This window comes from Musca autumnalis, unplaced genomic scaffold, assembly GCF_047663935.1.
Source record: "Musca autumnalis isolate F117 unplaced genomic scaffold, ASM4766393v1 scaffold_4, whole genome shotgun sequence".
NCBI lineage: Eukaryota > Metazoa > Arthropoda > Insecta > Diptera > Muscidae > Musca > Musca autumnalis.
In genome coordinates this window covers 20,769,939-20,797,007 of record NW_027411977.1, presented here as the reverse complement: position 1 = coordinate 20,797,007, position 27,069 = coordinate 20,769,939, and the positions used below count along the sequence as shown (strand labels likewise).

Here is a 27,069-nt window from a genome sequence, read left to right as displayed (position 1 = left end):
ACCATAAGCTCGGATCTTTTAACGAAATCTTTTTAAAGAATATTTTTGAAGACCCATTGCAACCATAAGCGTGGACTTTTTAAATAATATTTTTGAAGACCCATTGGCATGTTATCTCCTACGGGAGATCAGTATAATTCGCTTGGTTTCTTACGAATATTTTGAAGTCCATTCTATAAAAAATAATTCATTCATAAATAATGTATGTACATTACCAATGATATAATTATATCAAATGCAAGACAAATGATGCTTTCCAAACAACAACAGCTTTGTTTCGTCATTTCCGAATGATAAGGCGAAATGAGCGCAATCTCACCGGAATAAGGCCATAAATATTTGACATTAAACACATAAAACAGAGATTTAAATATTTGTCTGTACCACTTCTACAGGTATGACAAGAAGTAAAGATATAAAAAAGGTATCATTGGTATTTGGTTGGAATTCATACAGCGGAACGTAAAAATGTTAGATTTCCTGTGAACAAAATTGTTCCCTAAAAATAAATTAGATACGCAAATCCCTGTTTGTTTTTATTGTTGTGATTAAATATTTATTTTGTGATTTTCTAATTTGGCAATAGGTCATCAAATTTTACGCCATAAGTGTGATAATTATTATTAAACAAATTCCTCAGAAAAATAATCTTTTTCATGTTTTGCGCCGCACCATACGGCAGTTAAAGGTAGTTTGAAAAAATATTTAAAAATAACGAGAAATATCTCCACACTTTCCGTATTTACGTTTACAAACACAAATACAATGTGTACATAAACCACCTGAGGAGCACCACTCACACACCTATGTACATATATATGTATGTGAGCTGTTTGTATGTATGCAATTACGTTAGTTGCCAAAACGTTTCAAAGAGATTGCCGCCAATTTGAATATGTCGAGCAAAAACGCCTTGCTGGCTATTGCGTACTTTTTCTCACTCCCTGCCTCCTTTTTCCCCACCTCTCGGTAAGAAATAATTTGAAAAACAAACACGAGAGTGAAAAAAGTTAATAATAAAAGTAATAAAAAAGTAAAACAGAAGTGAAACGAAAAAAAAAAGAACGAGATAAAACTTGAACGTCATTAGCTAAACAAATACAAATAAAACTACCAATAAATAAATGTTAACTGAATTAAATTAAAGAACAATATGTACGTCTGGTCTGGTATCTCGACGTATATAGCTGTTAAATAGGCCACACCACCTACGCAAATAAACATCTTACAAATTATTTTCATTACATAAAACATGTATGTAGGTGTGTGGAAGTTTTCCCATTGTAGCTCGGACGGGGGTCAAGGTTAAAAGAAGGTGTTATTGAATTTATCGACGGGGACAAAAAACAATGCTCTTGAAAAAAATCAAGCTTATGACTTAAAAATATTCTTAAAAATCCAAGCTTGTGGCTCTAATGGTGACTAAAAAAAAATCTTTAAAAAATCCACACTTAAAGCTTAAATGGTGCCTCAAAAATATTCTTTAAAAAATCCACACTTAAGGCTTCAATGGTGCCTCAAAATTATTCTTTAAAAAATCCACACTTAATGCTTCAATGGTGCCTGAAAAAATATTCTTTAAAAAATACACACTTAAGGCTTCAAAGGTGCCTCAAAAATATTCTTTAAAAAATCCAAACTTAAGGCTTCAATGGTGTCTCAAAAATATTCTTTAAAAAATCCACACTTAAGGCTTCAATGGTGCCTCAAAAATATTCTTTAAAAAATCCACACTTAAGGCTTCAATGGTGCCTCAAAAATATTCTCTAAAAAATCCACACTTAAGGCTTAAATGGTGCCTCAAAAATATTCTTTAAAAAATACACACTTAAGGCTTCAATCGTGCCTCAAAAATATTCTTTAAAAAATCCACACTTAAGGCTTCAATGGTGCCTCAAAAATATTCTTTAAAAAATCCACACTTAAGGCTTCAATGGTGCCTCAAAAATATTCTCTAAAAAATCCACACTTAAGGCTTAAATGGTGCCTCAAAAATATTCTTTAAAAAATCCACACTTAAGGCTTCAATGGTGCCTCAAAAATATACTTTAAAAAACCCACCCTTAAGGCTTCAATGGTGCCTCAAAAATATTCGTTAAAAAATCCACACTTAAGGCTTCAATGGTGCCTCAAAAATATTCTTTAAAAAATCCACACTTAAGGCTTCAATGGTGCCTCAAAAATATTCTTAAAAAAATCCACACTTAAGGCGACAATGGTGCCTTAAAAATATTCTTTAAAAAAATCCACACTTAAGGTTTCAATGGTGCCTCAAAAATATTCTTTAAAAAATCCACACTTAAGGCTTAAATGGTCCCTCAAAAATATTTTTTTTAAAAATCCACACTTAAGGCTTAAATGGTGCCTCAAAAATATTCTTTAAAAAATCCACACTTAAGGCTTCAATGGTGCCCCAAAAATATTCTTTAAAAAATCCACACTTAAGGCTTTAATGGTGCCTCAAAAATATTCCTTAAAAATCCACAATTAAGGCTTCAATTGTGCCTCAAAAATATTCTTTAAAAATCCAAACTTAAGGTTTAAATGGTGCTTCAAAAATATTCTTTAAAAAATCCACATTTAAGGCTTCAATGGTGCCTCAAAAATATTCTTTAAAAAATCCACATTTAAGGCTTCAATGGTGCCTCAAAAATATTCTTTAAAAAATCCACACTTAAGGCTTCAATGGTGCCTCAATAATTTTCTTTAAAAAATCCAGACTTTAGGCTTCAATGGTGCATCAAAAATATTCTTTAAAAAATCCGCACTTAAGGCTTTAATGGTGCCTCAAAAATATTCTTTAAATAATTCACAATTAAGGCTCCAATGATGCCTCCAAAATATTCTTTAAAAAATCCACAATTAAGGCTCTAATGGTGCCTGAAAAAATATGTTTAAAAAATCCACGCCTATGGCTGTGATGGTGCCTGAAAAAATATGTTTAAAAAATCCACGCCTATGGCTGTGATGGTGCCTGAAAAACTGTGTTTAAAAAATCCACGCCTATGGCTGTGATGGTGCCTGAAAAAATATGTTTAAAAAATCCGCATCCGTCTATGATGATGCCAAAAAAATATGCTTTAAAATCCACGTCACGATTTACCGAATCCCAAAATGTCTGCCAAATTGTTTTTCAGTTATCAATTTGATTTCATACTTTAAGTTAAGAACAAATTTGGTATTGTTATTAGTTAATAATTGTTCATATTCAATCGAACTCAGTATTGTTATTTTTTGTTTAGTTTTCAAAATGTTTGGGCTCTGATTGTTTTCCACACAAAAGAATCGGTTATTATCATACCACTTTTAAGTACTTCAAAATTATTAAAAATAGAACGAAATTTCAATAGATTTTGATTCAATGATAATTTCTAATTCCCGTTAAACATTTATAACTGGTATTTCCAAACCACTACTGCAAAAACGTTTATAAATAGAAAAGCTTTCCTTTTGATTGGCTTATTATACGGCACGGGGTGCTATTTATATCTACAGATCAATGATAAGGTAACTCATTGCATTTTGTTTGTCATTGATTTGATTCCGAAGTTATTGCCTATTAAATATAAAAGTACATACGTATGTTTGTTTCGTATCTGAAGTTCGTCTACCTAAGAAGATAGACTTCTAATGGAGAAACCAAAGAAATCATGTTTTCTAAAATCCCATTAATAAAGATACAGAACTTCACAAATCCCTATATATGTCCCATCATAAAATCCATTTCTTACTAAAATATCCATATCAGCGCAAGAGAACCTACTTACTGCCTCTCGATAGATAACATTTACTTCCGGTTTAATGACTATGTTTTTATGGTTGTTTACCTTCTTTCAGGGTGTTCTAGCCAACATTATATGTATGTATGTCTTAAATTGCTTTTTAATATTAAAAGTGACAAGTGTTTTGGGAATAATATCAAAATATATTCCAGAATAATTATATTTTTAATTCAAATGCTTGCTACCGACTTTCCGAACATAAATCAATATTTTTGTTTACTCCAATTAATACACACATACCTACTTACATACATAAGTGGAGGAAAGCAATTCTTTTCCAAATACTACTCTCTACTCACTATTGTTTTCATTTTTTTCTTCTAACAATTATTTTTGTCTCTTATCTTTTGTGAATCTTAAAAGTATAAATTGTTAAATTGATAAATAAAACGAAATAACTTATTTTCATATGAAAAAAGACGGGCACACGTCTTACATCCGTCACTCACTTGACGACGACTATTTTTCTTTTCAGTTTGTTGTCTATCCATTTGGACAGATAGACGAATAATAATAACAATGACTAAGATTTTGAAAATAGAAATCATCATCAAGATAAATTTTAAATACTATAGTTTAGAAACTCGCACACACATGTCTATAGGCACTATAAATATATTTTAATGGGTTTTAACACGGATCCTTCTTCACAAGGAAAACTAAAATCATGAAAACATCAAAATCGCTGTTTATGGATCGGTATGTAAACGGGGTACTAATTAGAACATTTTTACCAACATACATATTTGTATGGTTGTATTTGAATCGTTTTTCTGTGTTGGGAGAATCATATCCTGGATTATTTTGGACCGTGCCGGGACGGAGGAAAAACAACTCGTCCATGTAAGGGACTACGACATGTTGTTGCATGCTGCGTGAACACAGGCCCCATTGAGTCGTCTTGGTCATCGGAATACGAGATTCCCCCGCAGTCCCCCAACAGCAGCCACACACAGCACCTGTTCCAATCCCTGCAAAAAGGATGCATATTTAATTGCAATGGACTCCGAGGTGATCGAGGAAATACTGGATTCCATGTCTCAGAAGAATATTAGGTCGCAACGGTGCAGGAAACCAACCTCAACAACAACTGCAGCTGTCACTACCAGCCCTGACGGAGGAAATCAACAACCTCGTAAACCAGCATCGCAGGGAAATATGGTTGAAGCACCTGGATAAATGCGACGCTGGTTCGCACAAGCTGTGGGCCACCATTAAGAGTCTATCGGGAGCGAAAACCAACAATGGAAATATTGCTTTAAATTTCGGAGATGCTGATATATCGGATGCCAAGAAAAGCACGCTTAAGTTCTGCCAACAATTTGTGGTTCACCCAACGGAGCAGAACAGTGGCAAAAGGGTCGTCCTCAGGAGAGCTAAGAACCTTAAAAAGGAAGCTCCCATCCAAATTTCGCCAGAGGACGTTACCGCAGCTATTATCAAGGCTAAACCATCCAAAGCCTTGGGACCGGACGGCATACCGATGCTTATGCTAAAGCATATCGGTCCGGCAGCAAAGCGCTATCTTGCACAGATCCTGACACTTTCCATCAACCAGTCAGTGATTCCGGAGGTATGGAAGAGTGCGAGAATCATTCCGTTACCAAAACCAGATAGGACAGCTAGCCGAGGAGACTCGTACAGACCTATCTTCCTTCTGTCACCGCTGACCAAGGTTTTGGAATCCCTCCTGTTGCCAAGTATGACAGAAGAATTAAAACTTGCACAACACCAGCATGGCTTTAGGAAAGCACACAGCACCACCACTGCCCTTACTGATGTCGTCAACAGTATTGCAAACGGACTAAATCACAGAAGAGGTGCCCACCGTACCATACTTGTGGCTTTGGATTTATCCAAAGCTTTCAACACTGTTGATCATGCAATACTCATTGGCAACATCCTGGATTCTACATTGCCAAACATAACCAAGATATGGTTATGCAATTACATCAACGGCAGTCAGGCATATGTAGAATTCAGAGGCAAGAAGTCGAAGAACCGTAAACTTAAAATGGGTGTTCCACAAGGCGGTGTCATCTCGCCCCTGCTCTTCAACTTTTATCTATCCAAATTGCCTACTCATCCAGCAGGCATAAAACTAAGGAAGAAGTCGAGGAAGTCGATAAGCTTGAGAAACGAATCAACAGCTACATCGCCACAGTCACCATTTCCCTCAAGGGAAGAAATTTAGAGCTCTCACCACATAAATCCTCTGCACCCAATTCACTTCATGGACTAAAGAGGTGAACATACAAATCGGAGATAGGACAATTCCAACCGTCCAGCACCCAAAAATACTAGGTTTTACCTTCGACAGTATGCTCACGTTCGCAAACCATCCATCAGTCCTGAAGTCCAAAGTCCAGAAGCCGAATAAGGTGCTCAAAGCCATTTCGGGCACTACGTGGGGCAAAGATAAGGAGTTCGGACTTCCTTCATTAGCGACACCCAATGGAATCGGTTACAGACAACACAAACCCAGCAAAATGTTTGTAGCCAAAGAAGTAGTTAAATCATGAGTGCAAGTGATTTCGGACTACATCTTTTTACGTGAAAGAAGTCAAGATTTTTACAAGGGCATGGTGCAGTGAGGATACTGTCCAATTTACTTCTTAAGCACACATTTTGCATTAGTTCTTTGTAGTGAATAAATCACAACAACATATGATTCAACTACTTCTTTGGCTACAAACAAAGATGTAGTTCGAAATCACTTTTATTATTTTTTGTATACAAATTATTTTTTATGGATGCAAACATATTGCTGTTATTATAATTAACAAGAAACAAATTATGTTCTTTGTCTTTTTAAGTTTTTTTTTGCAAAATTTTGAAATTTCTAAAATGTGAAAAATTTATGAAATGGATTCAAATCGGACATTGTCAAAATGTGAAGAACGGACTGCATTTTTCATGACTCTGCGTGGACTGCTTCAAAAAAAGCTATTCAATCACTACTTCACAAGGAACAACTTCAAATAAATTTTGCTGGGAAATAATGCCCTGCGAATCGCTACCGGATGTGTCCAGATGACGAGTGTGGATCATCTGCATCAGGAGGCAAGGATATTGTCAGTGCAGCAACAGAATGTGTTGCTCTCTCGACAGTTCCTGCTGGCATGTCATCTGCCCATGCATCCCAACCACCATATCGTGGTTCAGGATTCACCCCCTAGACACATCCGGAAGGACATTAAGAGGTGTCATTCCATCTGACATCGACTGACTTTCACTGGCTGCATCACTTAAACTGGTTCAGACACAGGCAGTCCAGCAAGCCGTAGACGACTATGATCCAAATCGCGTCCTTAACTATCAACCACCAGAGATCGCAGAGGTCGAGCGATCCTTGCCCAGGAGAACCAGAACCATCTTAGCACAGTCAAGATCACGCTGGTCAACCATTCTCAACCATTCTGTGGTTAAAACCAGTAGAAGTGGCTAATTTCCTACAGCTCCCAACCTAATCCCGACAGCGCAATCCCACTCACGTCCCAACTCACACTCACAAACATCCACACACATAACAATCAATCCATCCTTTCACATAAACACCTTCCACACAGTACCGGCACACGTACTAATTCAATTCCTATCAACATCTTATGGATCATTTCAGGGGAAACGAGGCAACCAAACTGTTACAACAACAACTGCAGCTTACAGCGTTATGGTGGTTACAACGTACTGTGAAGGATCGCATCAAAAGTGGAGGTGGGGGATTAGCTTTCCTATTGCACCATTCTGTTCAATACAGACCTATCTCGCTTGAGACTGGCTCTAATGACCCCAACATGGGCCCGTGTGGAATTTCCGAGCTAGAGTTGATCAACATAGATATCCCGCCGATAAATAGCTCTGTACTCCAGGTTATAGGCCCAACATTAACCCGCTTTTGGAAGGATAAAACCGTCTGGTATTGGGGGAACTTAATTCTCATGATGATATATGTGACATTTGGTCCACGGAAACGACTACATTTTCCACGGTCAATGAGGAGAGTGTCACAGTCCGCTAGAAATAACCATCGTGTCACTGGTCTGACAAATGATGTCACCTGGCAACCCGCTGTTTCTCATGTGTCAGATCATCTCCCCATAATTGTCTTCATCAGCAGACATCTTTGAACGTCACACTTTCATCAATCATGTTAAAGCTAATTGGCTCAGCTTCAGAGATCTGCCCAGCCCTTCTGATGTTCGGGTCGTATACCCAAAGTAAGGCCAAATTTCCCAGCAGAGACGACGAGATTAGTAATTGAGCGTGAAAACCTCCGCCGTGCCAACCCTAGTGACCCCCTAGGCAAGGAGTTGACACTGGAGGTTAACAGATTGATCGGCGAGCATAAACGGAACAAGCGGTTAAAGTTGCAACATTGGTGAAGGAATAAGTGAATTGTGGGCAACGGTTAAGTCATTCTCGAACCCTGGAAGGAGGGAAGATAAGACATCAGTCACGTTTGGCTGATCCAAAGAGGTGAGTAAGTTGTTTAATTTGACAGTTTGTCGAGCACCCCGTCGGTGACAGGGGAAGAGGAGGGTACTACGTCGCATCAGATCTGTTCCTGCCGAGAATGAGCCACCACCGTTAACCATAGATATCTCACTAAAGTTCTCAACCTGTCGCTAGTCACCTTCATTGTTCGCGAAGTCTGGAAAATGGCCAGGGTGGTCCCGCTACTAAATCCAGGCAGGGATGGCAGCAAAAGTGAATCCTACAGGCCGAGTTCGCTTTTGTGGCCTGTAGCAAAGACCCTTGAGGCATTAGTCCTTCCCAGCGTCAGAAATAGCTATCTAGTTGCCGATCATCAGCAGCACAGCACGACAACAGCGTTGCATGCCATCTCCACATACATTTCTTCAGGACTCAACCAGGATAAGCCGTGTGATAGAACAGTGATGGTGGCGCTTCACTTATCAAAAGCCTTTGATACTGTCAGGCACTCCACGCTGTTTGAGGACATTGAGCAGACAACCTTCCGGTCAAGTCTGAAATGTTGGATAATCAATTATATGTGTGGACGCCAGTCGTAAATGGAATTCAGGAACAAGAGGAGTTCCCCAGGGTGAGGTGATATCTCCGGAACTGTTTAACCTCTATCTCTCCTGTATTCCGCGCGCTCACGTATGCGGACAATTGTACGATCCTGATGATATCTGTGATCTTATCCCGTTTTTCCACCCGAGGAATATGCAGATTTCCGCCACTAATCCTATGACCACTCTGTTCACCTGGATTTCGTAGGTGAGAAGAGAGTTGAATGTCGTAATCGATGGTGGCAGAATTCCGACCACAAGCTGCCCCAAAATTCTTGGGGTCACATTCAACACTAAGTTCACGTACTGCGCGCACGCGGCGGATATGTATCTGCGACAAACTCAAAAGTAGGAACAAGGTCCTCAAGTCAATAGCCGGCAGTACGTGGGGTGCAGATAAAGAAACCTTGTTGGTCACATATAACGCGATAGGCGCCACTTTGGTCCCTGAGTTTACGCAATGGAATAAAATTCAAACTTGTCAGAATGCCGCCCTAGCAACAGAGTGCCTCCTCATATCTTCAATGGACCATCTACATGAGGAGGCAAAGATTCTTCTAGTACAGCAACACGATGAGATGTTTTCGTTGCAGTACTTGCTCGGTTGTTACCGTGAGAGCCATCCACCTGGTGGGTAGGCCCCAAACACTCAGGCACATCAAGAAGGATATTCACGTTCTAGAGGTAGAGGATTTTTAGCCTCCGAATTTAAAGAAAATTTGCCTACAATTCAAGTAACTAGATCCGTTCGGGTGGTTGTCGTTTAATGAGGCTATTCACAATGTTTGTTATCTCTCTTCCAAAGCCGTGGTAGTGCTGTGCGCTTCCCAGAAGCCATGTTGAACCGAAGCAAGGTGAAAATGTTGGGATTGAAATAATGGGGATTTTAAAACCTTTGCTAGAGGTAAATGAAGGGATATCGGGCGGTGCGATTCCTCAGTTGAAGCGGTTTTCCAATATAATGGGATTTATGCGAGCCACCTTCCAAGCGTATGGAAAATAGTTTCATGACTATAGTCATTTAGCTCAAACCTGCTGCTGTCAACTTCTTTAATATTATCATGGATAAGTCGCCTGGACCAAGGGCCATGGATGGTTTGGACTTACAGATAATTATCTCCACTTCACTCGGTTCGAAGGAGATGGGCTGCAAATCACGCTTAAATGGCTGGCATCTACAGAATACGGCTCGATTGGGCCTGTTCTGGAAGAATGAATGCTCAAGGTCCTCGTACGTTACGACCTCAATGCCGTTTGGAGGGCGCAGGATACAGGAGAGGTAGAGGTTAAACAGTTCCGGAGATATCACCCCACCTTGGGGAACTCCCTATTTAACTCATCGGGGTTTTGACTTATTGTTCCTGAATACCACGTACGACTGGCGCCGACACATATAATTGATTATCCAATGTTTCAGACTTGGCCGGAGGATTGTATGCTCAATGTCCTCAAACAGCGTGGAGTGCCTGACACTTTTGATAAGTCAAGCGCCACCATCACTGCCACGGCTGCCCTGGTTGAGTCCTCGACTAATATGTGTTGAGATGGCATGTAGCACTGTTGTCGTGTTGTGCTGCTTACGGAACCCATGCTGATGATCTGCAACTTGATAGATATTTCTGATACTGGGGAAGACTAAGGGCGACAAAAGCGAAATCGGCCTGTACGATTCGCTTTTGCTGGCATCCTTGTCTGGCTTTAGTAGCGGGACCACCCTACCCATTTTTTAGACTTCGGGAACAATGAGGGTGGCTAGCGACAAATTGAGCATTTTAGTGAGATTCTCCACTCCCGGTTCATCCAGCGTCTTCAGCATTACCATGGAGATTCCATCAGGGGACAACACTTTGGATGACTTAGCGTTCCTGATGGCATTGGCAACATCATCCATTGTAAACTGTGATTCATCCTCGACAGGAAGAGATCTGATGCGACGTAATACTCTTCTCTTCGCACTGTCACTATCGGGGTGCTGGCAAACTGTGACATTCTCCTCTAATTCTGGTAGGGGCGTTCTCATTGCCCGAGCAAAACGTAGAGCTATCAATCTGCTCAACCAGCGCTGTACCCCCCTCTGATCGTTTCCGAGGGCCGAATGCCACATCTCTGGATGGGCATTAAAGTCCCCCAAGACCAGACGATTATGATCTGCCAAAAGCTTGCTAATGTTAGGCTTGTAATCTGAGATACAGCTATTTCTCGGCGAAATGTATACGTTCAGGAACTCTATCTCTGCAGTTCCACACCTGACTGCTACCCCCATACATTCCATGTACGGGTCATTAGAGACAGGCTCAAGCGAGATAGGTCTGTATTGGACAGACTGGTGCAATAGTAACGCTAATCCCCCACCTCCACTTCTGGTGCGATCCTTCCTTAGCACGTTGTAACCATCAGAACGCGGTAAGCTGCAGTGGTTGTTGAGCCTGGGTTCTTGCACCGCTACGACCTTGATACTCTTCCGACTTATAAAATCCACTTGTCCTTCATCTTACCTCGGAGTCCACTGCAATTTAATTGCAAAAACGATCCATTTTCAAGGGTTGGAACATCAACTACTGGAGTTAAGTTTGTGTGTGCGGCTGCTGTTGGGGAGACTGCGGAAGTTGCGTATTCTCACTGGGGACTGTTTATGCAGCAACATAGTCCTGTCGTAGTCCCTCGCATGGACGAGTCCAGAACAACTCCTTAGATGAACACACTTCCGACATCTATTGCACCTCACCGATGCGGATGTGACAAACAGAGCACATCCAAATTGGTCCTGGGGTTTCATCCGTCCTAGCACGGATCAAATGAATTCGGAGCAGACATTCCGGGATATGCTGCTGTCAACAAAGAAAAACTATACAAATACAAACAGGTGTACACTGAGGTGACATTCACTACCGGGTCAACCCGCCGCCGTGGGATTGGAGTTCTTAGATCGAGTTCCCCACTACTGCAATTTCATAAAATTTTTCTAGTATGGAATTCGATGTAAGAACACCTAGTTTCATGCACGACTATAAAGCAAATGACGTTTCAGAAGTCAGCCTATCTTCCAGTAGTCGGACAAGGAGCACTTATCGTATACTTTCCAGTCAATAATGAGGGGTTGAGTCAAGTCACAAGTCCAATCCCACGCAGCGGGTTCTTTTGGACTGGATTGACCCGAAACCAAAAATGCTTCGGCCAGCGGCTGCAATCCAGCATCGTATGCTGCTACAATAAAAACAACCATCGCTCCTGGTTTGGCCTTTAGGGAATATTGGAATTGATATTGAACTCAACTTGAGAGAGATAGCTTGGGCAGGTCAGTATTGTTTGTTTTACTTTTAAAATCCTGGTCATTTATGTTTAAAACATTTATGGGGATTACAAGAGGCAAGCAACTTCTACTACTACGTTATACCCCGTTTATATATAACCGGATTTAACAAACCGACTGGGTTTTAAATGTCAATTCCATTGCTTATATTTCAAACAAATCCTCTCAAAGAAGGTTAACCCTGCAAAAAGCTCTAATATAAACAGCATATTAGGGGTAGTTTACACTATATGTAAATGTCATATGACATGAAATTTTCCATCGTTATATATTCGCTAATATGTGCAATATTGGAGATTTTCCTTACGCCATTTACTCTGTGGGCCCACACCAGCAAAAATGTAAAAAAACTACGTCTTCACATTGTTTCCGTGGGTAGATATGGAATGTTTTTATTTCGTGTCATATGACATTTACATATAGTGTAAACTACCCCTTATAGAGAAAATTTGTTAGAGACCTTATTTCCACTTCGATATAGATAAGTATTTGTTACGGAGAAGTTCAACTATTTTAGTAATAGGTCTGTCTGGTCACCCAAAAATTTGTACCAATTATTACTGAATGTTGCCTGAGAACTTGCAAGCTTTTACAGGAGAAATTTCTTCTTGCAAAATCTTGTTGGTAAACAGACACACATAACATACGTACATATCCATTGTCAAGTTCTAGAATATGTCCATTAATCAAAAGCTTTCCAACTAATGTCCAATTTATATTAGCAACTTTTTCGTCATTTAGAGCTGTTTCGTCATTTATTTGCTAAAACAGGCAACATTTTGCGTCATTTACCATATAAAAATAAAGTCCAATTTACATATGCATATTAAATGATTTCGTTTTACGAAATCCTAGAATCAAATGAAGTGTATTTACATCTGTTTTTTGCGTCATTTGCTTACGCACACAATCGCACATACACACTTATACAATAACACAAACACACGCACACAATATATTTATTCAGAAAAATAGGAATTTCACAACACAGATGTGTATCAAATAACTTAAATTAATTCCAAAAACAAAAAAAAAACATAATTTTTGCAAGTTTTTTAACCATTTATTTTCACTTTTGTCATCGTTTGAGTATTTTTGTTTTTCTACAACACACACAAACAAACAAAGACATCATAAAACAGTTGCATTTTTTGGTAGTTTATGACGAAAAAGCAGGGTTGCGTATAAAAGTATGGTGTTTTCGTGCGTTGTTTAGAATAAATGACGTAGCTATCGTCATTTATTTTTGTATGGTAAATGACGCAAAATGTTGCCTGTTTTAGCAAATAAATGACGAAACAGCTCTAAACGACGAAAAAGTTGCTAATATAAATTGGACATAAATGACGATAGCTACGTCATTTATTCTAAACAACGCACGAAAACACCATACTTTTATACGCAACCCTGCTTTTTCGTCATAAACTACCAAAAAATGCAACTGTTTTATGATGTCTTTGTTTGTTTGTGTGTGTTGTAGAAAAACAAAAATACTCAAACGATGACAAAAGTGAAAATAAATGGTTAAAAAACTTGCAAAAATTATGTTTTTTTTTTGTTTTTGGAATTAATTTAAGTTATTTGATACACATTTGTGTTGTGAAATTCCTATTTTTCTGAATAAATATATTGTGTGCGTGTGTTTGTGTTATTGTATAAGTGTGTATGTGCGATTGTGTGCGTAAGCAAATGACGCAAAAAACAGATGTAAATACACTTCATTTGATTCTAGGATTTCGTAAAACGAAATCATTTAATATGCATATGTAAATTGGACTTAACCCAACCTTTACACATGCCAGTGACAGTTCGAAAAATTCAATACATACACAATTTTTTACTACCACAATCACATTTTTTGAATTGTCGACTCCACTGGCACTAGATTTTTCATGCCAGCAAAATTTTGAGCTGGCTGCCAGTGATATGTCGAAAATGAAAAAAGAGTTACCGAGACTATTTTTTAATCCATGTACATTTTTGTCTCTTTTAAGAATGCAAAGATTTAATGCATATTTTCATAAAGATTAGGAAACACAAATAATACGTCTTGGTAGCTGCAATATATTAGTGGTTTGTAAAGACATAATTTTGATGTTTTTCATGCAAATATAGGTTGATATATAATTTCCCCTCTGGGATTATACAATATTGAAAAGGCGGCAATACCAGATTCATTATGTTTATGACTGAAAACAATCTTTTTAAAACGAAATAAAATAAAAAGTAATAAAATATGTTGTGAATCTGAAATATAATGCACTTTTGTGTGTTAATGCGGCTTAAAATAATTTTGAAATTGAACTTGCACTGGCATGTGTAAACACACAAGAAAACTGCATGCCAGTCGAACACTTTTTCGGCATTTTCGAGTATAATACATGTACTCAATTGGCACCAATTCACTGGCATGTGTAACGGAAGTGTAACTTTCAGATCTGAGCAAACCTCAATCACAATTGGTCTTGAGTGGGATATTGTCCAATTGGAGAATTACTAGTTTCATGTGTACAATTACTCTAGATCTGCTCCTTTACGTGCAAACTTCAAACACCATACTATTAATATGGGAGCAGTTAACAACTTTTACTACTTTTGCCGGTTTTACCATTTTCAAAAGTAAAGGAACACATCAAATATGTACTAGGGTTGGAAAATTTCAAAAAGGAATTTGTGCTATACATCAGATTTTCTAATGAGCTAATTGTTGATCCTGTAATGAATGTTCTAAATCGTCTGTAGGAAGTTAGTCGTCCATGACCAATTTGATTTTTAACTAATTTTGCCGCAAGCATTATACCAGTACGATTTGAGTTGTAGCATGTTTCAATTCCACTGCAGTTTGCAAGTAAATCAATTACTCTGTTTTTTAATACCACAAGACATCTTTTATTTATTCATAGGAAATTGGTCGATAAGTACCACACACATGGAGGGGACATTTTTCTCGAGACACATTTATTTGTTACCGAACACTAAAAAACAATCTATCTATGAACATGTAATAAATAGCACTAGCCAACAGCAAACATCTCTAAATAGATGAATCGAATCGATTTCAGTTCGATGATTTTGGTGGTGGTTGAGCAAATTCATTGAATGTGTCTTTTGTTTTCTTTGCCAATTGTCCAGCATAGCAAGGAAGCATTTCAATGAAGTGGAATGTGTTTTTCACACCCTGATTGTAATAATGTTTGGCCAAGAAGCGTACTTCTCCAGTCTGTGGCAGTGAGGGAACTTCGAATGGCAATTGTTTTTCCAACGTTTGGACATGGGGACGCAATTGGCTCTTAACACAATTGTAGAATTTTTCCGATTCTTCGGGGCTGCCCCAAACACCCAATTTCTTGGAATAGTAGACGGCACCTACAACCAAACCAGAACGTATAACGAATCTAGAAACAAAACAAAAACAATGATTACGTAAAGAGAATTAAACTGGAATATGAAAACAATTTTCTTGTTTCAAGACTTACCCAATAACCATATTGTTTTCTGTTTGTTTTACTTTAATTATTTACAAGATAGTCGAATTTATTTCGTTATATTCAGCAGCAAATGCCTGAAAACTTGCTCCAGGTTCGTGGTATTCGGTGGTCGCAGAGAAAGCTGAGTTTATGGTGATATTTTCAAACAGCTGATTGTCAACCAATAACGGGCGATTCTTTATTAATAACGTACGCCGTGTATCACAGAGTTGCCATAAAAACATATATCCTTTATAGATGGCAATGCTATAACTTTAAGAAATCAAAATTTATCAAAAACAAAACAAATTTTGACATCTTAAGTGTACAAGAATTGTAGCAATTCCACTATGTAATAGGATACCAGTACGATTGTAAAAGATTCTGGGGTATGAAATTTCGTCTAGGGGCACCCTCGGATCGCTTTGAAATTTTTACAATAGGCATTCTTTGCTATGCTGATCACCAAGTTCCAATACTGCAAGTACATATCTACTATTTTTTCGATATCATAAAGGAAAATTTGTTATACTTGTAAAAATTTGTAGATTCTTGCAGGTTCTGGAACAGAACAATAATGTCTATTGGCGCATATAGAAGAAATGGATTTTTTTTTTTTTCAAAATTAAAAAACTCGGATTTCTGCAATTCACATACAAATTTTTATTTCATTTTTTTTTACAATTTTAAAGTAAGCGTTTCCGATGTTATGCCATTATAAATAAATGTATTGTTGACAGGTATGAATTGCTTGGTAATAATCTTTATGGCTTCCTGCGCCGCAATTCCACCTAAAAGAAGATAATTTAAGTATCTCAAAAATATGACAACAACCCCCATGAAATAAACACTTACCTAAAAATGCTGAAATGGTATGTACTTCGGCACCACCATAGTGACATATTTCATGTACCATATCATCACTTAGCACAGCCTGAGACGCCCCTAAATCAGCTAACATTTTATAGGCAACCGTTTTTAAGCGTGCCGTATCATTTTCAACATAACAATCACCGGGTATATTACCACATTCCGTCAAAAAACGTTCATATGCCCTCAACGCTATATAGTGTTCGGTAAGAGTTCCTTGCAGCTCAATATCAATTTCATTCAGAAAACGTGTATTGCGTTCATATTCATGGGCAATTTTTGATCCCCGTATAACAGTTAAATGTGCTGCCTCTTTGCAAAATAGTCGTACGGTTTTGTCTGAAATTGTATCTGGCGAAAGACCCAATTCCTTGAGTATTGTTTGTAAACGACGATAAACACTATCCGCATCTTGTAAAGCTTGTTGGCGATAAATATTTTGTAAATTTATATAAGATTCCGTATCGGCGGTCATGTCGGGTAAAATTCCAGGCAGTGGTAGCATGCCATTGTTTTCTTGTTCCACGAAGTCTTTCAATGCTTTTGCCATTATCCAAAAAGGTTTACTCTGTTGGTACGGTAATGTTAACAAATTAAAAATCTTTGCATAATATTTTCAATACTTACCTGTTTATTCAAATTGTTGCACGCATCATCTTCAAATATGGCTTTTAATGAACTAGTTATATGACCTCCACCGAAAGCGGTGTTCACCGCCTTCATAGCTTCTTCAAAATTCTCCTCATCGTTTGTGATTGCTGGAGATAGCAAAATTGTGTATTAAATGTGTTAAAAAAAAATAATCAGGCTATGCTAATTTTTAAGAAAAAAATTGAGTTCAAACTTTAATTTAGGTAAAACTCCCAGATATGAGTAATTGTTTCCAACAAAGGCTTATTTACAGTATATATATGTAAGTCGTTCGTCGTCGTTGATTCTAAATTCTGTACAAAAAAATTAAATTACCATACCATACCTTTTCCTATCATTTCCTTCAGTTGCAGCTTTTCCCTGTAGTTAGATGGAATTTTGCCATTGTTTTCAAGACTCCACTGTTGCAGATATTTATTAAGTACTAAAAGCCAAGGCACTTTATTGGTTATTTGAGTGGTCTGGAGCAACAAAAAAAATTTAATTTAACAAATATCATCAATATCCATATAAAAAACAACTCACCTCAAAATGCTTTTTAAGATTTGGAAATGGCGATTCCAAGCGTAAATCATATTGGGGATTATCCGGATGAGATTCAATGACACAGTGTTCCTTGATTTGTAGGCGAATTGTACCGAAAAATCCCAAAGAACGACAATAAAGTAATGGTACATTTGCTTCCCACAAACAATTAGATAGACGCAGTAGGGATTCTTCATTTAAATTCGAAGCCACCACAACATCAAAATCATCAAAGAATGATGGACGATTGGCCAACAAATAATCTACACTTTCCTCTACACAATCTCCACTAACATCGGGATTTAGTTCTTGCAACAACAGCATGCAGGCAGCAGCCTTCGATTGACCTAAATTGCTGGAATCTAAGAAGAAACTGAAAAAAACAGTTTGCAAACCTCTATGACTAATCAAAAAATCGGTCACTTACTTCACACCCAAATCATCTTCTGTTACCACAGAACCATCAACAATTGTAAATACACCGATTCCAGGCAGAACTAAGCTTTTTAGTATTTCACAGCCGATACCATTCGCATTTACTAAACAAATTTTGGCGCCCTCTAATAGAGTTTGACCATGTTCTCCCCAAAGCCTGTAAAGAAGTATTTTAGGAGTGATTTGTAAAACAACAAAAATTTAATATACCGTATTTGTCGATCATATTTTTTGTTTTTATCCGATTGTTCTGGTGACTTTGGTGCTGGAGATGACATTTTATTCAGTAATCCAATATAGAAATTGTTTGTACAAATGCAGAATGCAGCAAAAATGATTTTTTTAAAGTAGTAGTAGATATAAATTAGATAAATTAGATAAATGAACAGCTGTTTTCGGGGGATGGAATAAACAGTAAATGAAAAGTGTGATTCTTAAATGAAGGCGTATGACAATGTCATGTTGTGGTAGTGTTGCCATATATAAGTTGAAGCCGTACACAAAAAAGGCTGTGCAACTGACTGGCTTCCAAAAATTCAATTGCTTTGCAATTCTTAGATTTCGTCAAAATCTTTTATTCCGTTTGCACTTAACCGGATTTAGTAAACCCGCCGGATTTCAAATATCAATTCCATAACGCAAACGTCAAATCTTCATAAAGAAGGTTAACCCGGCAAAAAGCTTTAGTGCAAACGCCGTTTTAGGTTCACACACATGCATTCCTACATTCCGAATGCATCAGAAATAATAGTGATGCATTTGATTTGAAGTTTAAGCAATGGAATTGACGGTTTAAATCGAGTGGATTTTGTAAATGTAAAACTAGCATTAGTTTATTTTTTGTTTATTTAAAAGTGTTGCTTGTATTAAGTTTACATTTACGAAATCCCCTCGATTTCAACTGTCAATTCCTTTACATATACGTCAAATGAAATCTCATCTGAAATCCATTGGATTTCATTTGACGTTTAAGCGATGGGATTGACAGTTGAAATCGAGTGGATTTCGTAAATGTAAAACAAGCATAGAACAGCTATATCTCAAGAATGGTTTCTTCTAAGAAAAAAAGTTATAAAGACCTTAATGGTACCTACTGCTTGTCGCCGAGTCCGAACGGCGTGTCTTAAGACACCACTTATAGAGGAGTTTTACATGACTGAAATACTCAAGAAATGTCGCCAACATTACTGCCACCGTTGAAACTTGTTTGATGTTGCATGGCGGGGGAATCAAACCCACGACCTTGAAATAATAGTAAGTTTACATTTACGAAATCCACTCGATTTCAACTGTCAAATCCTTTGCTTAGACGTCAAATGAAATCCAATCGATTTCAGACGAGTTTTCATTTGACGTATACGCAAAGGAATTGACAGTTGCAATCGGGTGGATTTCGTAATGTAAACCAAGCATAAATCAGACAACCTAAATAACCCTTAAAATTTGACCTTTGACAACGAATAACTTTTTTGCACACATGGGACGTTGCTTCTAATGGCAAACCCTAGCTCTCCACCAGCTTTACTGCTATGCCTAAATACGTCTGTATTCCCAAAACGTATGTGGTGAAAAAATTAGAAGTAGTCTTATGAGAACTACCGAAATACGTCGAGCGCATGGCACAATTACCCAGGTAGTGGTATCGTAAATTTTGAATATGTTATGTCAAAATTTTCTTTATGATGTTGGGGAAATTACAACAAAAATATTTTTTATAAAGGCATTTGACATTTCATATTCGAACAGCTGGTGTGATACCACTACCTTGGTAATTGTGCCATGGGTGAAATGGGAATTTTTGCTATTTCAATATCTATTTTGACTGGGCTATTACAAAAAAACTCATTTTTAGTATCGGTATAAAGGGTGCCACCGTGGTGCAATGGTATGCACGCCCGCCTTGCACGCAGAAGGTCGGGGGTTCGATTCCCCGGCCAGGCAACATCAAACATTTTTCAACGGTGGCAAAATACCCCTCAGTAATGTTGGCGACATTTCCTGAGTATTTCAGCCTTGAAAAACTTCTCCATAAGTGGTGTCTTAAGACACGCCGTTCGGACTCGGCGATAAACAGTAGGTCCCATATCATTGAGCTAATATGAATCGGGGTGCACTCATTGATATGAGAGAAGTCTCCCTTGTCCCGTATGGGATGTTGTGGAACAATGTTTGTTTTTTTGTTTTTATAAAGGGAAAAGAGACGAACTGCATGATTAAATAAAACACACCTCTCGTTTTTTTAATCATTTTAATTAAATTTTTATTACACATTCATGTCATTTTAAATCTTAATATCGAATCTTCAGTCTTTTCACAAAATTATATAGTATCTCATCACTACGAATATGAACGTACAATAATATATTTCATTAACTATTACATTTATTTTATTGTCTAAAATTTGTTTGTTTTAAATTTTCTCTCGATATGGCAATACTGTGACATCAGTTGCTTTGACAGCTGCTATCATTTGTTGGACCATTCTTCTTCTTGATGGCTTGCTGAGAGATAATTTCACAATAATCCAGCTACAGCATTGTTTTGTTTACAAATTGAAAAGAAAATAATAAATTTTATAATTAAACAATACAATAAAGTGCACGCTTAAATGTAATAAATCCTTGGTTGCGTTTCTTCCTCAAATACACAGTAAAATAATAACCGAAAGAATGCCAGCCAGAAGAAGTACTGATACGGCAATGAGCAGCAATACAAGTCCCAGATCCGATGACAATGATGAGGAGTATAAAAAGAAAAGGAAGAGAAATAATGATGTTAGTAATTTATTGTTTTGTTATAATAGGCTATTTCTAATAAATTCTGTGTGCTTTAATTTTCAGGCAGTAAAAAGAACCCGGGAAAAGTCTAAACAAAATGCCCAAAAACGCAAAGACAATGTGGAAAAGTTAAAAATAAGCAACACCCAATTGGAAACCAAAATTGAGGAAATGAAAAAGAATGTGGAAATATTGAAAGAGATTCTATTGCATAAAGTCGAGCCCGACAAACATGAACAGATTATTAAAAAAATATTAGAAGAACCATCAGATGACGATGATGATTAGTGTAGTTGTGTTGAATTTAGGTATAGTTAATATTTAAAAAAAAAATACATTTATAGAATAAGTTTTTTTTTAATAAGATATAATATAATGAGTATTTTAAGTGCGTAGGTATAGGTAATGTGTTAATTGTCCCAGCAAATATGAAATGTATTATTACAATTTACCTTAAATAAAAACACAAATGAAATTTACTTACCGTCATATAAATCGAATTTTTCTGTATGTAGCGAAAACACTTCGTCCATTTTATTGCTGTCTTTTGTTGTGCCTTACTCAAGCAGGATGCTGTTAATTTAGTTAATAAGAAACACTACTGGATTATTAGCCCGCGCTTGTATGGCAATTGCAATCACAGCATGCACACATAAATAATGCTAATTGTGGTTCTTAATCATTATTATCTTGGACACCACGATTATTTACTTCGTATTTCTTATATTTGAATGTGTTCTATACGAAGTTTAGATTTACAACAAAGTCACATGGGGGTATCGGCTTTGACTAAACCAAATGTAGTCGTGCTGTTGTTGATTATAGCCCCTTAATAAAATTCTTTTATTTATATATTGCTTTGTCCGCCAATTATCACCCTTCATTGATATCAACAACAACAAAGCTACTAAAGTTTTTCCTTTATTTATTTTTATGATTATTTGGGTTTTTGTTGTTTAAACACACAAAACAACATCAATTCTAGTACATATTTTATCGACGACAATGCACAATAGAACGAACACACACAGTGGGTGGGATGAGGCAGCTCAGGGGGGTGGTAACACTTGCACTTCCCTATAAATGTATGTATGTAGTACTTTTGTTATTATAATTTATTATGTATTTATAGAGTAGTTTCTTCACACTAATCCACACAACAAATTCACTACCAAACCAGAAAACACAATTTGTTCTCACATGAGGCGCCTCTAATTGAATTTATTTGATGACTAAAACTTTTTGAATTTGCCAATCAGAATTTGTGGCACACTAATATGTAAATTTTGATGTCATTAACTGTAGTGTGATTTCCTCCTTAATATTTATATTATGTTTTGGTTCTTTTTGTTCTTTCCTTCCTTCTTTGACGTAACAAATTTTTGTCTGACCTCCCCCTTTTATAATTTCCTTTTTCCGCTTGTTTCACTTGACTTTTTCCCCTCAAACCATCATATGTTCTATCTTCGTTCTTTGAGCAACTATCACAACTATTCAGTGTTGTTTATTTTGGGCGCTAACAATTAAATTTGGCAACGGGATTGCCATATTGTAACTAAAGCGAGTGTAATGCTTGGTTTACATTTACGAAATCCACTCGATTTCAACTGTCAAATCCATAGGTTAAACGTCAAATGAAATCCAGATGAGATTTCATTTGACGTTTGAGCTATGGAATTGACAGTTGAAATCGAGTGGATTTCGTAAATGTAAACTTAGCATAAGAAGCAATATCATTTCATGAGAAATTTTTAAGTTGTAAACGTGGTATAATAGCTGGTTTCTACTTAGGGGTACTTTACACGGTATGTTTTTTACATATGAGTTGTCACTTCTGCCATACAAAATGTATATGCAAAGTGACAACTCATATGTAAAAAACATATCGTGTAAAGTACCCATTATGCCCCGAAATCCACTGGATTTCACGAAATCCTGTAATACACCCCGTTGTTTACACTTATTTTTTTGTTGATTTCAAACATATCACAATAATCAAGGTAGATACATATGTGCAGCTGATCGAACATGAATTTTCAAAACAATTTTTTGCATAAAATAAAGAAATTGCAAGTTCTGGAACAGTTATAAAGTTGTGTTCCAGAACCTGCAAACTAATACTACTTGTACTATTTTTGTCTCGTTTTGTGCACGAAACGCGCTCCGTTACTAAACTAACACTTCTCTTAAACAAAATTGAGGGGAATAAAATTTTCTGCTATACAAATTTGGCCGAGTATAATCTAACAGCTTGTTTGCTGTCATCTGATTGCCTGATACGTTGGTTTTGACATTTCTGCTAAAGTTTTCGCAAATTTGCATTTTTCGGTAGTTTATGACAAAAAAGCAGGTATGGTGTTTTCGTGCATTGTTTAGAATAAATGACGCAGCTATCGTCATTTATATGTGTATGGCGAATGTGTAACAGGCAACATTTGTAAATGACGAAAAATGTTGCCTGTTTTAGCCAATAAATGACGAAACAATCCTAAAACCTCATTTTTGTGCTAATTTAAAAAACATATAATGCTAACTAATGAGCAAATAATGAATTGTTTTATTGTTTAGAAATCGTAAATATTAGTCTTGGTTGACTAAAATCTGCTTTGAATATCGCAGCAAATTTAATTTTTAAGCCTTGTTTAGCAATTCACCGATGCATCTACCTTGTTTCTTGTGTCAGCTTGCAACTTTTTGTATTTTCTAGCAAAATGTTGCAAAAAACAGAGTTGTATACGAGGATTTTTGCCGGATTTAAAACAAATTCACTTAATAGCACGGTTAAACTACAGCTTTTTGCCGGGTTAACCCACTTCATAAGGATTTATTTGCTTAATCTGGTCAAATCTGACCAGATTTGCCATACAAAAATTATAGTACGGTTACACTAGAGCTTTTTGCCTGTTTGACCCACTTCGAGAAGATTTATTTGACGTTTGCGCTCACTATGTATGCATTTTGTCCCATATTTTTGTTTTCCAATGTTTAAATACTTGTTGTAATGCATCAATAGTTACCATTTTAATTTTTGGAAACTATTTTATCGATATTTATGTGTTTATATCCTCGAAAATCTAAGTGTAACTAGCAAAGGTTAACCCACTGGATCTATTAAACCCAGTGGGTTAACCTTCAATAGTGTAACTGGGGTATAATACGAGGATTTATACCACGGTTACACTTAACAAGCTTAACCCAGTGGGTTTGGGTTTTAAATGTCAATTCCATAGCGCAAATGTCAAATAAATCCTCATAAAGTGGGTTAACCCGGCAAAAAGTGCTAGTGTAACCGTGGCATTATAGTACGGTTACACTAGAGTTTTTTGCCGGGTTAACCCACTTCGAGAGGATTTATTTGACGTTTGCGCTATGTAATTGACATTTGAAATCCAAACCCACTGGGTTAATCCTGCTAAGGGGTAGTTTACAGTATATGTAAATGTCATATGACATGAAATTTCCCGTCGTTATATATTCGCTAATATGTGTAATGTCATGTTCACACGAGCGTTTCAATTACGTTGTTCGCCTGTCGAACGACGTACCCGAATTAACCCGTTTCCACGACACCATTCGTAATTAACAGAAACATAAACAAAATTTCCTTCATTTTTGTTTCCTTGTTTTCACGAAAATTTGAACCGGAACCACATAAAATATACATTAAATGAATAGGAAAAACAGTAGACTTTCCTTCAAATGTATCTTTTATATTTATCAACACACATTTCATTCATTTTTCTCATAAATTCTGAATAATTTTGTATTTTCAATATATTTTTATATTTTTCTATTTTCAAGATTAAAGAGAGAGAGACATGTCAAAACAATTTTTGTGTATACAGACTTTCAGTTATTTGTTTCCTTTTTGTTTCTGATTTTTTACGCGATTTTGAACTAATGGACAAGAAATGTGTGTGGAATTAAGAAGGAAACACAACCATCTTCCTTCTGCATCTATATAAAACGTTTAGTTCATTAATTTTCATTCATATTTTTCCTTTGTTCTAAAAGTTTTTGTGTTTTTAACAAATTTTTCAATTTTGAATTTAGACATGTCATAATTATTATTTTCGATAAATTCTCTCATTTGTTAGGGATGGGACATATTTTATCGTTGTTCGGAGAGTATTTCTACTTGAACAACGTAGAAAAATCTTCGTTCGTTCTCAGAATTTTGTATGGGGAATCAAGTAATTTATTCGTATTTGAGGGTGGAACGACGAATAGAGAACGCATTTTGTCCCATATTTTTGTTTTCCAATGTTTAAATACTTGTTGTAATGCATCAATAGTTACCATTTTAATTTTTGGAAACTATTTTATCGATATTTATGTGTTTATATCCTCGAAAATCTAAGTGTAACTAGCAAAGGTTAACCCACTGGATCTATTAAACCCAGTGGGTTAACCTTCAATAGTGTAACTGGGGTATAATACGAGGATTTATACCACGGTTACACTTAACAAGCTTAACCCAGTGGGTTTGGGTTTTAAATGTCAATTCCATAGCGCAAATGTCAAATAAATCCTCATAAAGTGGGTTAACCCCAGACTTTCAGTTATTTGTTTCCTTTTTGTTTCTGATTTTTTACGCGATTTTGAACTAATGGACAAGAAATGTGTGTGGAATTAAGAAGGAAACACAACCATCTTCCTTCTGCATCTATATAAAACGTTTAGTTCATTAATTTTCATTCATATTTTTCCTTTGTTCTAAAAGTTTTTGTGTTTTCAACAAATTTTTCAATTTTGAATTTAGACATGTCATAATTATTATTTTCGATAAATTCTCTCATTTGTTAGGGATGGGACATATTTTATCGTTGTTCGGAGAGTATTTCTACTTGAACAACGTAGAAAAATCTTCGTTCGTTCTCAGATTTTTGTATGGGGAATCAAGTAATTTATTCGTATTTGAGGGTGGAACGACGAATAGAGAACGAACGACGTACCGTGGAAACGGACTATAATCATGGTACAATAATTCATAGGTAGGCCAGGTATGAGAATCGCCAAAAAAATACAACCCTGTCGCTATGGCTTAAAACGTCAAAATTGTTTTGATGAATGATAACGGATGAGTAAACAAAGAAGAAGAACGAACGAAATGTTGAAATGAAAACAAAACAGAGTTGAATTTTTTGATCAATAATAAATATCAACTCTGCATGTCAACACGGTTTTGACAGATTAAGCATTAACAAAAAAAATTGTAATCAGCTGTTAGCTGTGGCCTACCTAAGAATTATTGTACCATGTGTGTAATATTGGAGATTTTCTATACGCCATTTACTCTGTGCGTCCACACCAGCAAAAATGTAAAAAAAACAACGTCTCCACATTGCCTCCGTGGGTAAATATGGAATGTTTTTATTTCGTGTCATATGACATTGATAGATAGTGTAAACTACCTCTAAGTGTAACCGGGGTATTATTTTGGTATGGGGAATCTGGTAGATTATCGTCGGATTTAGCAAATAAATCCTGATAATGCATTAAATCCGGCTAATCATATTTAAATGGCCTATTAAGCCACACGTTGAAACTTTCATACGAAGTTTTCAACGTGTGGCTTTAGAGCAAGCATGGTCACATTTGGCACGGCGGTGCCGATTATTTTCGGCAATTTACACGCACACGACCCGAATGCACAGAAAGAGCGTACAAAAGAGAACAAATGTTTTGATTTGTTATTGTTTTATAGCTTGCGTGAATACAAACTTACTAACACACTGTTATAAGTTGTCAATATTTTGAATACGTTCACATTTTCTCCGTTCTCTTTATGGTCATGCCTGCTTTAGAGGTACTTGCAAAAACTTTTTCTCTCAACTCGCTCTTTTGTATGAACAAGTTTGTTATCGAATAGTATTTTGTAAAAGCTTGTACAAATTTTTGAGTTATCGTACAGGCCTAATATATGCCAAATAAATCGAGATAGGCACTTAATCATCGTATAAGTGTATAGTCTAAACCAAGTTTTATAGTTTTATACATTTACTTATAACCAAATTAAATAAACCAACTGTGTTTTAAATGTCAATTCTATTGCGTATACGTGAAATAAATCCTCATAAAGTAGGTTCACCCGGCAATAATCTTTAAAATAAACATGCTAATAGCCGACACGTATAAATCAGCAAGAAGTTTACATAAAAAATTCAGTCCTAAAGGCCGTGACAGAATCAGCTCGTTCCTTGCTTTCAAATG

General features: G+C 36.5%; 3 protein-coding genes and 1 long non-coding RNA gene across 4 annotated transcripts; 1 reads left to right on the top strand and 3 right to left on the bottom strand.

Moving 5' to 3' along the window:
• Positions 1-14,996: 14,996 nt before the first annotated feature.
• On the bottom strand, positions 14,997-15,784 carry QIL1 (MICOS complex subunit MIC13 homolog QIL1). The gene is made up of 2 exons (XM_073981497.1): positions 15,608-15,784; positions 14,997-15,526 (listed from the first exon to the last, which is right to left on the bottom strand). Exons 1-2 carry the CDS (start codon positions 15,616-15,618, stop codon positions 15,190-15,192), a joined length of 348 nt encoding a protein of 115 aa, XP_073837598.1. The 5' UTR covers positions 15,619-15,784; the 3' UTR covers positions 14,997-15,189.
• A 453-nt stretch (positions 15,785-16,237) lies between these two features.
• On the bottom strand, positions 16,238-18,490 carry APP-BP1 (Nedd8-activating enzyme E1 regulatory subunit APP-BP1). The gene is made up of 7 exons (XM_073981496.1): positions 18,290-18,490; positions 18,072-18,236; positions 17,645-18,017; positions 17,445-17,580; positions 17,096-17,226; positions 16,454-17,036; positions 16,238-16,389 (listed from the first exon to the last, which is right to left on the bottom strand). Exons 1-7 carry the CDS (start codon positions 18,355-18,357, stop codon positions 16,277-16,279), a joined length of 1,569 nt encoding a protein of 522 aa, XP_073837597.1. The 5' UTR covers positions 18,358-18,490; the 3' UTR covers positions 16,238-16,276.
• A 1,823-nt stretch (positions 18,491-20,313) lies between these two features.
• On the bottom strand, positions 20,314-22,241 carry LOC141401336 (uncharacterized). The gene is made up of 2 exons (XR_012412316.1): positions 21,341-22,241; positions 20,314-20,767 (listed from the first exon to the last, which is right to left on the bottom strand). It is a non-coding gene; the product is annotated as an uncharacterized lncRNA (long non-coding RNA).
• On the top strand, positions 20,711-21,345 carry Irbp18 (Inverted repeat binding protein 18 kDa). Its single transcript, XM_073981495.1, has 2 exons — positions 20,711-20,853; positions 20,920-21,345. The coding sequence occupies exons 1-2, from the start codon at positions 20,749-20,751 to the stop codon at positions 21,142-21,144; spliced, it is 330 nt and encodes a 109-aa protein (XP_073837596.1). The 5' UTR covers positions 20,711-20,748; the 3' UTR covers positions 21,145-21,345.
• Positions 22,242-27,069: the final 4,828 nt, after the last annotated feature.

Excerpts from the sequence above, each read along its gene's own strand:
- Irbp18 (XM_073981495.1), top strand. The coding sequence starts at position 20,749 with ATGCCAGCCAGAAGAAGTACTGATACGGCAATGAGCAGCAATACAAGT. Across the intron at positions 20,854-20,919 it reads AAAGGAAGAGAAATAATGAT|GCAGTAAAAAGAACCCGGGA; the intron begins GTTAGTAATTTA and ends TTTAATTTTCAG.
- APP-BP1 (XM_073981496.1), bottom strand. The coding sequence starts at position 18,357 with ATGTCATCTCCAGCACCAAAGTCACCAGAACAATCGGATAAAAACAAA. Across the intron at positions 18,237-18,289 it reads AAATATGATCGACAAATACG|GCTTTGGGGAGAACATGGTC; the intron begins GTATATTAAATT and ends ACTTCTTTACAG. Across the intron at positions 18,018-18,071 it reads GAAGATGATTTGGGTGTGAA|TTTCTTCTTAGATTCCAGCA; the intron begins GTAAGTGACCGA and ends TGTTTTTTTCAG.